The sequence below is a fragment of the Aethalodelphis obliquidens genome, unplaced genomic scaffold (assembly GCF_003676395.1).
Source record: "Aethalodelphis obliquidens isolate GAN/ISIS:26980383/991018 unplaced genomic scaffold, ASM367639v1 scaffold55, whole genome shotgun sequence".
Taxonomy (NCBI): domain Eukaryota; kingdom Metazoa; phylum Chordata; class Mammalia; order Artiodactyla; family Delphinidae; genus Aethalodelphis; species Aethalodelphis obliquidens.
In genome coordinates this window covers 14,111,297-14,123,395 of record NW_020837999.1, presented here as the reverse complement: position 1 = coordinate 14,123,395, position 12,099 = coordinate 14,111,297, and the positions used below count along the sequence as shown (strand labels likewise).

Sequence of the window (12,099 nt, the reverse complement as noted above, 5' to 3'; positions counted from 1 at the left end):
GCGCACACATCAGCTCAGTGACTGGACCTCCCTTATTCCGTGGTGTTCCCTTCTTTCCTTACAGTCTTCCGTTTGTGCTAAGATTGTGCAGCTCCTGGGACAGAATGAGGTGGATTATCGCCAGAAGCAGGTGGTCATCCTGAGCCAGGATAGCTTCTACCGTGTCCTCACTTCAGAGCAGAAGGCCAAAGCCTTGAAGGGCCAGTTCAATTTTGATCACCCGGGTGAGTCGGGGCATTGAAGGGGCGTGTGGGGGGGAATCGGTTGAAGAAGTTACTTAACCTCTCTGTTTCCCATCCATAAAATGGAGGACTGTTAGGTACCTTGCGGGGTTGCGGTGGGGCTTATAGGAAAGAAGCACTTTGCAACGCATCCTCTGGTGCTTGGCGCCTTAAAAACTGATCGAATCTGTGTCTGAACAAGGGCGACTCTTGGAGAAGCCTGTTCCTCAGGGTGGGCCAGACACAGGCTAGCGCACACACAGCTGGTTCTCCCGCCTCCTGCTCTGCAGCAGCCTGTGTCACACCCTCCCACCAGCACCCAGCACGTGCGTGTACATGGCTCGTGTGTTAAACTCACCGACTGGCAGAGAGTGGGGTGGAGGGTCCAGGATGGCTGCCTGAATGTCTTTGGCCCTGACAGTCCCAGATGAGCACACTGCCCCTTCAGCTGGTTTGGAGTTCTTATAACTGTGAGAGTCAAAACTTGGTGTGATGCCTGCTGCAGTGCCCTAGTTGTGAGTATGCTTTCCAGGTTATCATATGCTGCCGGATTTAGAGGGAGGACAGAGATGTCTGAGGCCAGAGACGGAATGGCAAGCCAAAAAAAAAAAGAATCCACTTTTCAGAACTCATTTATACACTTTGGTTTGAGATGCAGGGAATTGGCATTCTGCTTTAGGTAGAAATCTGGCTTTTTTGTGGGGAGGGGATGCTTCTCTAGGGTGTGATACACGTATGTGAAATAATAGGTTTTTAGGGATGCCCTGTTCATCACTATAGGAGAAATCATTTTACAATTAAGAAACATCTTAATAGTTTGATTTCCTTCAGATGCCTTTGACAATGAACTCATCTTCAAGACACTCAAAGAAATCACCGAAGGGAAAACAGTCCAGATTCCTGTGTATGACTTTGTCTCCCATTCCCGGTAAGTGAGCTGCTCTGGGCTGGAGATTGTTACCTCCCCAGAGGGTCCCCAGAAGTTCCAGGCTTCTTCACGCCCCCGCCCCCATGTGTCTGGTGCCCAGTACAGCCTGTCAGTGACAGGGCGGTGGCGTCAGCATACCTGTAGGTGCACGGGGTCAGGAATTCATCCAGGTGCTTCCTGGAACAGTTCCATCGTGATCATCATGCTTTGTTAACTCTGAAGGGTTAGATTTGTGAATTTGGACTCAGGTGAGGGACTGCACATTCGTCCTCATCCACATGCCCAAGCTGTTGTTCCTGGAACAAATGCAAGGGGGTGTGGTAGAGGAAAAACAGGAAGAAGAAGAAAAGAAGCTGTTCTTTCTGCTCTCCTGGATTACTTGGGATCGAGCTGTGTGGGGAGGTGTGAGGGCACTGGGGTCACCAAAGACTAGACCCACCAGAGAGCTTCTCAATCACGTCAGACCTGTCCTTTCCATTTGTCGATTCTCATGCTCCTAATAGAATAGCAGAGTGGCTTGACCTCCATCACAGCCTCCTTCCCTCTTGAGTGGTGGGAAGGGGCTTCTGGAGGACTTCCCTCCTGCTAGCCAGACCCCAAGCTCTTTCAGAGCTACACAGAGCTCTTTGCTCACTTTGTCTCCTTCGGGGGACCTCCCAGGCACATTCGACACTCGTAAATGTTGTGTCACATCACGTGTAGCTCCTTAGTAGTGGCTCAGTAAGTGTTTTTAGCTCTGGGATCTTTTGAAAGTTTCTCCCTCCCGCTTTTCATTTTCCTTCTTGGTTTCTTTATCCCACTCTCTCTTGAGTTGATTTTTTAAAAATGGGAAATTAGATTTCATACCAAATATTTCTATAATTAAAAACAAATGTTTCTATCATTAAAATGTTTCTACTACCAAATGTTTACTACCAAGTGTTTCTATAATTAAAAGCCCAATCTTCATCTCCCTGTGTGTTCCTTTAGGACACATCTCAGCCTTTAATGCAGTTAGCTCACATGTTCTGTGCTCTTCTCATGAACTTTTTCAGAACTTGAGGGTGTGGCAAAGATTGGGTTGGAGGAGGAGGAAAGAGCACATTGTGATGGAAAGCCGGGCTGCTTTGGTTCTCACCTTCATCCCTCACCAGTAGCTCTTGAAGTACTTCCTACTATGGACCCGATTCTGCTGTGCAGGACATTCAGAGAACAAGATATGCCTCCTATAGCAAACCTCTCCAGACTATGCAGGAATAAAGGGGCGCTTAGAATAGGGAACTGGAGCTAACATGAATAACGAGGGGGCTGGGAGAGCAAAGATCTGGGAGGCCGCAGCCGGAGAATCAGAGAAATTCGTCCCCAATGATGGCAGCCTGAGCTGCCATCTGGAGAAGCAGCTAGGTTCGTGCAAAGTCCAAGAATCCGCTGCATCCATCCGGGCCCACAGCCTCTGAATGGGAACTTATGGAGTGTCTGCAGTTTCCTTGTCTAGCTATTATGGTCTCCTAAAAATTACAGATTTTGTTTCACTTTCATCTTCTTTTTTAATTTAATTTTAAACCTTTATTTTATTCAAGTATAGTTGATTTACAGTGTTGTGGTAATCACTTTCATCTTCTGAGTTTCCCATTGGTAAAGTAGCTGGGACCATGTAGGGAAAGGGATTCTGGGAATTGTAGTTTCTAGCCTTGGGGGAGTGGTGGTGATGTCAAGTTGACAAGAGACAGTCTAGCCCACCACCTCTCAGGGCCTGGGCAGGGTACTGCTACAGAATTACAGTGCAGCCTGACGACTGAGGCAAGGGGATGTGGAGCAGTAGGAGGGAGGAAGGGCTGGAGTATTTAGTGCAGGTTGTGTAAAGGAGATGATATTTAAGCTGTGCATTGGAAAGCATGAGAAGCTGTTGGGAAAGGGATTTCCAAGGTGATGGGTAGGTAGGCATTTCAGGGGCCAGCTTGGTGGGGGATTGCAGTAGGTTAGGTGTGGAGGGATGGGGGTCAGTGTGTGGGAGGAGCGGCGGGAGGTGGAGAGGCTGGGAGGCAGGCAGGCCTCAGATCAGGAAGGACCATGGATGGACCCCAGGGCCAGAGGATAAACGTGTTGGCAGTAGGGAGCCATAGATGGCAGTTATGTAGGAATGGAGAGGTCAGTCTTGTGGCAGGAACGAGGATTCACAATGCTGTTTAGGAAGCCGTTGGAGTGGCCCAGGTGAGAGACTGATACAGGCCCGATGGAAGGGAGTGGAGTGAGGGCAGTTGGCAGGAGTCAGGGCCTGACCAGTGTAGTCGGGGGGCAGGGGGTGAAGATGAGTACCTTGTGCAGCACGAGCTCCATCAAGTTCACGTATTAACCAAAAAAAACCCCTGCAGAGTTGCCCGTCCAGATGTGTTTGACTTTTTTCTCCAGATTCCCCTCTCATACCTTTTATTTTAAAATCCTGTTCTTTAGTGGCCCAGAGCCCATCTCTTGCATGAAGCTTTGTGACCACCTAAGACCACAGCAGTCCCCCCCAACTCTTAAGAGCCACTTGTGAGGGACCCAGCTGTCCAGGGTTAACTGATCCCGTCCCAGCCATGGGTCTTTCTTGGTGACCACAAACAAATGTTGGGCTACAACTGAGAAGTCACCTATTCTCTATAAATACCTTTCTCTGGTCTTCCCCTTCTTTATCGTAAGGAATGATTGTCAAATGAGAAGGTTGGGCTAGGTAATCCCAAATTTGGTAATCCCAAATGCTCTAATACTCCAGGTTTATGTGAACCTCCCAGCCCATCTCTAAACTCCTAAACAGAATATTGCACCATAGGTTCCTGGTGCATCCTGGGCTAGTAGGTGCTCAATAAATGTTGTTTTTAGCTCTAGGCTATTTCTAAATGTTCTCCCACCTAGACCTACATGTGGACTTGGGGAGTGATTGATTTCAACTTTTGGGGGCACCACCCACAGAGCAGGCAGTTTGGTTCTCCTTACTGTCCCAGGATTGAAGAGGCATGACTGTTAAGTTGGAAAACCACCTGTTCCTTTTTAGTGTTTATCAGTTAGGCAAGCTGATCAGCACTGCCAGACAGTGTCAGTCTGGGTAAATTAGCACGGTCATTGCACTCACTCTTGTATTCCAGATGGAACCCTAGGAATCCCACACACGTTTTGTTTCCCGGCAGAGCCTTTCTGCCCTCTTCTTGGCCCAGGGCAGCTGGCTAGAGTGACTCATTATTTCACTCACTCATTGATCCTTTTTTCTATCCATCTTGCTTCTGAACTCTGCCCAGTTTGGTTCCTTATCCTAAACCACAATGAGCACCCTGTTTTCCAGTACCTGACATTCTTCTAGGGTTGGCGTGTCTCAACCCTGGCTGCACAGTAGACATACCTGGGAGCTTTTTTAAAAAAGGGCTGAAATCTTGTCATTTGTGACAACGTGGGTGGACTTAGAGGGTATTATGCTAAGTGAAATCAGTCAGACAGAGAAAGACAAATACTGTATGATTTCATGTATTATGTGGAATCTAAAAACAAATGAACAAACAAGAAAACAGAAACAGCGTCATAGATACAGAGAACAAACGGGTGGTTGCCAGAGGGGAAGGGGGGGGTAAGGGAAGAAGAAATGGTGAGGGAGATTAGGAGGTACAGACTTCCAGCTACGAAATAAATGAATCACAGGTATGAAGTGTACGGTGTGGGGAACATACTCAATAATAATAATGTAATATCTTTGTGTGGTGACAGATGACAACTAGACTTAGCATGGTAATGATTTGGAAATGTATAGAAATATGAAATCACTGTGTTGTGTACCAGCAACTAACGTAGTATTGTATGTCAATTATACTTCAAAAAACAAATTCATAGAAAAAGAGATCAAACTTATTGATACCAGTGTGGGGAGTTTGAGGAGGTGGGGAAATGGGGAGATGGGCTTGCAGGGGGAGGGAGAACTAGATAATCAAAAGGTACATACTCTAGTTATAAGATAAATAAGTACTAGGGATGTAACGTACAACATGATAAAGATAATCACTGTTGTACGTTATATATGAAAGTTAAGAGACTAAATCCTGAGTTCCTTCACAAAAAAGTTTTCTATTTCTTTAATATTTCTTTTAATGTTTCTTTAAATATTTCATTTATATGAGATGACAGATGTTCACTGAACATTATTACCATTATTGTGGTAATCATTTCATGATGTATGTAAGTCAAATCATTATGTTGTACACCTTAAACTTACACAGTGCTTTATGTCAATTATATCTCAATGAAACTGGGAGAAGAAAATGTAAATTTTTAAAAAAAAGAAAAAATTAAAAATAATGTATCAAATATGGAAAAAGAACAAACATTGCTTCTAGAAACGGAAAACACAACGGCACATTTTTAAAACTCAGTAGACGTATTTAGCAGCAAAATGGACCTAAAAAAACCCAATTCAAACACTAGGGGATTGATCTGAAGAAATCATTCATTAATGCATTAAGGAAAGAAGAAGACAGAAAAAAACCAGAAAAGAGATTAAGAGACATAAAAGACAGTGAAAAGACCTGAAAAGTATTTAATCAGGAGGAAAGGAAAGAGAATAAAGGCAATATCTGAAGAGACAGTAGCTTAATTTTCCCCAGAACTAATGAAACTCACTAAATCCATAGATTCAAGAAACGCAACAAATTCCCAAGCAGGATAAATAAAAATAAATACACAAGTGAGTTCTACTCTTTGGAATTGGTTAATATTCCATTGTGACCTAACAGTTAATTTTTGTGCCTGCTGCAGTTGTATTTCAAAGTTTTGTACAAAGTTGTGTGCACGCACAAACACATACATGATTGCTAATTGTGTTATTCATACTCTCCATTTCCTTCTTTATTGCTATTTCATCTGTCAGTTTCTAAAATACAGAAGTTAGGCGTCTCTCCAATACCAACGTGGATGCAGTTTCTCCTGGTATTTTTATCCGCTCAATATACTTCGAACCTCTGCTGTTAAGTAAATAAAGTTTCATGACTTTAAAAAAAAAAAAAGAAAAGAAATACCTGGGGAGCTTTTAAAAAATATCGATGCTCTAGCTCCACCCCAGACTAATGAAGTCAGAGCCCCAGGGGAGTCGGGTCCAGGTATAAATATTTTTAAAAGCTCCCCAGATGATTCTGTGTGCATCCAGAGTTAACACCGCCATCCTAGAGAGTCTCCTAATTGCACTAACCTGGTGCTTTTCTGCTGTCTTTCATGCTCCATATTCTGCCACCTTGGTAGTTGCTCCAACAGTGCTGCCTTAGAATTTAGACAAGAACCCAGGGGACTGAGCCAATAAAGAATCAAAGCATGTTTATGGGAGGGAAGTCCCTACTCAGTGGCCAGCTGCTGCTGACTTCACTGTGTTTGCACAGATAAAACCTATAATCTTAAGGAACTTTTGAAATAACTGTGTGGTTTTCTTCACAAATGTCTGCTAGTTAGGGTGAGTGGTAAACCTTGCAGTGGCGTCATTACTTCCCTTTTCGTGAATTTTGAGGTGAAGTGCAAGGTGGTTTTCCGACAGAAGCGAAAGACAAGATTGCAGTGAAAGTTGAGACAGGGCGGAGCTGGACCCCCAGTTATCCATTTGGTTTCACTCCCCTGGCTTTTGAAAAGTCGTGTTTACAGTAGTATCTGCCTTGGGCTTCCCAATCCTGTGGGGAGATGGATGAGGTAATGTATGTCCCTGCTTTATTTATTTATATTTATTTATTTATTTATTTTGTGGTACGCGGGCCTCTCACTGCCGTGGTCCCTCCCGTTGCGGAGCACAGGCTCCGGACGCGCAGGCTCAGCGGCCGTGGCTCACGGGCCCAGCTGCTCCGCGGCATGTGGGATCTTCCTGGACCGGGGCACGAACCCGTGTCCCCTGAATCGGCAGGCAGACTCTCAACCACTGCGCCACCAGGGAAGCCCGTCCCTGCTTTATTGATAAGGAAGACAGTTGTAGGAGCTGGGCAGAGCCAACCCTGGCAGGACTGGGACTCTTTCCTTCCACAGAAATCCTTTCCCCTTCCCACCCTCTTACCTAAAGTTTTCTTTTCCCCTCCCTCCATCTGCCCCTTCCTTCTTCCTCCCAGTTGCCTCAGCACTGGGGGAGGGGGTGGACTTGTTGGCAGAAAACTGTGAGTTTCTGTTTTTGAAAGTTCAGAGTGTTAGGTTCCATAAATGCCAGGACTGAGAGCATTCCTGGAGACGCCTTCGGAGGGGGGAAAAAAAAGGTGATCACATCTTCTTTTGTCTGTCTTTATTCTTCATTCAACAGCAGGTTTTTTTTGTTTTTTTGACCGCGCTGTGTGGCATGTGGGATCTTAGTTCCCCGCCCAGGGACCGAACCTGCGTGTCCTGCATTGGAAGCGCAGAGTCTTAACCACTGGACCACCAGGGAGGTCCCAACAGCAGGTTTTTTATTCCAAGGAGAAGGATGTCTACCCATCTGCTTTATGACGGAAGCTCAGAAGAACTGGTCACAGGAGACCTTTGCTGCAGCCGTCCTGGCCCTCATTCTTGGGTCTTCCGTGGTGGTCTGAGGGCTCTGTAAGGTTGTATTAGCTAAACCCTCTTAGTGCCCTTTCAGTCAAGGGGCTAGGACCCCAGACTCCCAGACAGCTTCTCTTGTTTCCTCCTCCCGGGCTCCCCCTACCTGGCTCGGCCCATCATCTGCTCTGTGCTTTGCAGGAAGGAGGAGACGGTTACTGTCTACCCCGCAGATGTGGTGCTCTTCGAAGGGATCCTGGCCTTCTACTCCCAGGAAGTGCGAGACCTGTTCCAGATGAAGCTTTTTGTGGACACAGATGCGGACACCCGGCTCTCCCGCAGAGGTGCGTTCCAAAAGCCTCAGATGGCCCTGTCGGTGGCCTGTGACAGGCCCCTGCCCTCCCCGATTCTGGACCTCATGCCTTCCCTGAGGCAGCCTGCCTCGTGGCTGCATGGCCCAGCCCAACTGAGTCAGTCTAGCCCCAGGGATGTCCTGTTGCCCAAACATTTGGTGACATTTGAGAAGGGATTAGTCACTTACTGTTTCAGATAACGAAAAGCTTGTGAGGTCACAGAGATGACATAAGAAGTTCACGTCTTGGTTTTGCTGGGGAAAAGTTTGGTTAAGTGCTCAGTTCCTTATGATTTACCCACAGGTGTCATAATCAAGATGGGAACTCACTGTAGGACATCTGGGGGGTGGGCAGGAACACCCTCTGCCTGCAACTCTGGGCAGCTGGTCCCACCTGCCCGCTTCTTTCGCCCTTTGCTTTCTGGAAAGTTCTGTGGAGGTTTGGTCACTCTGTCCACCCAGCTCGGGAGCCAAGTCAGTTGTTCTCTCTGCAGGCCTTCCTTCCACGCGTGCTGAAGACACCAAACTGCTTGCTGGTGGGAGAGCGGAGCCCGTGCATTCAGCTCTGCGGGACACGAAGCAGAGGGCTTGCTTCTACCAGAGAGCCTGGGAGGCTTTGTGGGGGAAGTGGGTTCTGGACTTGGATGGGGCGGGGTGATGGCCTAGGCAGCCCAGGAAGGCATATACCTCAGACAGAGACACCATGGCTTGTTAGGACTGTCCTGCTGATCTGGACAACAGGTAGGGCTGTCGCCCGTGGGTGGTGTGAGGGGGAATGGAGAGTTGGGGAGAGATGAGAAAGGTTCCTAGCAGAGTTAGAGCTGACCGGACCCCAGCCAAGGCAGCGGGGTGTGGGTGACTGAGGAGAGGGATGAAAGCTGACTTAAGGTTTGAGTCCCCATCGTGCGGAAGAGGAGTGACACAGGAAACACCAGGGTTAGCTCCTAGTCGCAGAGCAAGTCATTGGCAGAGTCAGATTTCATAAGCTGCAGCCCGGAGCCTTCTGACCTCAAAGTCTGTGAAGTTTCCTCTTTTCCGGTTCATGAAACAGATTTTTAGTTTATCCAGTTCAGTACTCTTGTCACAAGAACTATAAGTGGAAATGGCAGAATCTAGAGAAATGACTCCCTGGGTTTTACCCTCCTAAGAAGTAATAGGAGTCACACTCTTTTAAGTCAGGGGAGCTGTACTTCCCCTCCCCGGTGGTGTCGGGCAGTGGGAGTAACCTGATAGAGAAAAGGAGAATTCTAGTCCCAGCAGAGCCCCTTGCTAGCTTTGTGACTTTGGTGCCTCTTGTGACCTCCCAGGCATGGGTTTTTTTTATTTAAATGGGTAATATGAAGGAGACAGGCCTGTTTTTTAGGGTTACACAGGCCAGGTAAGAATTGCATGATCTTTTTTGACAGATAATTGAGGCTTGAGCCTGACAATTGCTTATGCATCTGCCCCAGGGTCTGGTTTATCACCTTCATCCACAAACCCAGGTCCTACCTAGGCTGATCTGCTCGGATGTCCATATTAGCTTGCCAAATTTGGGAGGCATCACTGGGGGGAAAATTGGAGTCAGATGAACTGGACATTATTTAAATCCTGGTTTCACCGTTGAGTAGATGTGTGACCTTGGGCAGATTATGGGGTTTTTTTTTGTTTTTTTTTTTACATCTTTATTGGAGTATAATTGCTTTACAATGGTGTGTTAGTTTCTGCTGTATAACAAAGTGAATCAGTTATACATATACATATGTTCCCATATCTCTTCCCCAGATTATGTTTTAATCTCTTTGTACCTTATTTTCCTATTGGTTGATCATGTAAGGATTAGTTAGTACTCCTGGGATAGTTGTGCCGATCAGAGGTAATGCAGGTAAAATGCCTGGTGGTGGCATTAGTCGATAAATATCAATGTGGCAGGTCAGAAACCTGCTTCACCTGAGATGATGATGTTATGTTTTCCAAGTGTTCTCTCAGGACTTGTCAGAACCTCTTGAGTAGTCACGTCCTCAGGAGCTGGTGACACCTGGGCTGGTAGCATCATTAGTCCAGCAGGTGGTACTAAAATCCCAGGGGATGGAGTGATGCCTGAGGGTGGGGCGAGTGCAAGAAATTGCATAGGAAATTAGAACCGCTTTTGTGGAGGGGCCACATCCTTGGACTCTGATTCATTCAAACAAGTAATCCTAGGGTAGATTAAACAGAAACTTCTCCCTCCTTTTCTTGTGCTGAGATCCTTATGTGAAACGGGGGAGAGACCTGAGGTGATGGTGGCCTTCTCTGGGGATTTCTTAGGATCAGTTCTCTTCACCCCCTGCCTTCCCTGGTGCCCCCGGGGCAGGTCGCTGCCTTCTTTCCGTTCCGCTGTCTTGTCATGTCACCCACTGCTTAGTCACTCTCAGCAAAAGTTGTTTCTACAAATTCACTCTCTGTCCAAATACATGCCTGGCATGTGCTTTGTGGGTAAGGGAGAGGGAGGGAGGGTTAGTCGGGAGCTGTGGGGCAAAAGAACATTCCTGGAGACTTGAGTGAGCGCTACGATTTCACCTGTCTGTGGGTTACATCCTCCTGGGCACATTCCAGGTTGACCCTCATGTGGGAGGGAGGTCTGCATCAAGTCTCATAGCCTTGGAAGGACTTCCTTCCTTCCCAGGGACCCCGTTGTATTTCTAGGGAATTGGTTTCCTCCCAGCAAAGCTTGCCTTTGCCTTCCCTCTCTATATGCATTTAACCAACCCTTGAATTAGGGACAGGGGAGACGAGAGGCGGGGGCCCTGAGACTGCTGACCCCTCGTCTCTCCCGCCACGGCTCTCTGTGCCCAGTTTACACGGAGTTAGGGCTGCAGTGAGCCTTGGCATGGTCAGTGTGTTCTTTTACTAGAGTAACACGTCTCCTCAACGAATTTTTAAAGTGACTTGACAGCCATGGAGGAATTGTGTTTATTCTGGGTCCTTCTACGTTTGGTTCTCAGCTTTGGCTAATGGGAAGCAGCGTTAGCTGATTTGGAAGGGCTGAGTGGAGGCCAAGCAGGGAAGGGGAGACCTGTCGTTTCCTGCCCTTTACCCTGCAAGGCCCCTCTGAGAGGGCCTGTCTCAGCCCAGCAAATGTGCCAGGGCCAGAGTGATGACAAGGAAGCTGGGTTTAAGTCCCTGGAGTGTCCGGTTTGTGCCAAGACCTTGTTCTGCCTTAGTTGTCGGCTTCGCCCCGTTTCCTGACTGAGGAGGAGGGCGTTTCAGTGCGGTGAACTGGCTGGCCCCGAGCTGTCCTTGGCTTAAGGAGGGGGGCCCGTCTGTTTAAGGTAATAATTCGATGGAAGGCTCTTGGGAGCGGAGGTGGGCGAAGCCTTATGGTTTTGCGTGTTCCCAGTGTCTGGGCAACGTGCCGACCCACTGCCATCTCCTTTTCCAGGGTGGAAGCTGGAGGATGCCCCCTGCCTGTCTTCCTGTTTCTCCCTCTCCATCCTGTCTTTCCACGTGTCCGCCCTCCACCTCCTGCACTGCAGCCCCCCCCCGGCCCCCCCCACACCTTCCCAGCTGCTCTGAGGGACTCCCACCCCCACTGGGTCCAGCCTGCTCACCTGAGTTCACAGTTCCCATCCTCCGATACGACAGTCTGCTGTCTCAGGGAGCCATCCCCCTCCCGGAGCTTCCTCAGTTCCTGTTGTCTTCATAGAAATTTAGGCTTATTGAATACACACCATGTGCCAGCCACGGTGCTGAAGCGTTTTATGGATATCTCCCTGTCTTCCTAAGTGACCGCTTTGTGAGAAAGTTGCTATTATGGGCTCTGCTTTACAGTCAAGGAAAATGAGCTCCAAAGATGTTAAGTAACTTGTCAAAGGCCACCGAGGTAGTAGTTAATGGGGTCAGGATTCAAACTGGGTCAGTTTTGCCCCCATCGCTGTAGCTGATGGGGCAAGAAGTGGCTTCGGGCTTCAGCGGTCGCAGGTGTGACTCGCCTGCGTCCACTGCTTTCTCCCTGGTACGTTCCTGTCTCCCGTGACATGACAGGTGATGCTCTTGGGTCTGCAAGACACAAGAGAGCTGCAGGCCTGGGCCGAGGGCAGTGGCAGAGCGATGTGAAAGGGGAGTGTGTGTGTGTGTGTGTGTGTGTGTGTGTGTGTGTGTGTGTGTGT

At 47.9% G+C, this 12,099-nt stretch overlaps 1 protein-coding gene across 2 annotated transcripts in view; it reads left to right on the top strand.

The window, feature by feature from the left end:
• UCK2 (uridine-cytidine kinase 2) overlaps nucleotides 1-12,099 on the top strand; it is a 72,019-nt gene that overhangs the window by 52,660 nt on the left and 7,260 nt on the right. For both annotated transcript variants that reach the window (XM_027086449.1, XM_027086448.1), the window contains 3 exons: nucleotides 65-224; nucleotides 1,053-1,149; nucleotides 7,822-7,964. In XM_027086449.1, coding sequence (XP_026942250.1) covers nucleotides 65-224; nucleotides 1,053-1,149; nucleotides 7,822-7,964 — 400 coding nt within the window. The remainder of the gene's footprint in view (nucleotides 1-64; nucleotides 225-1,052; nucleotides 1,150-7,821; nucleotides 7,965-12,099) is intronic.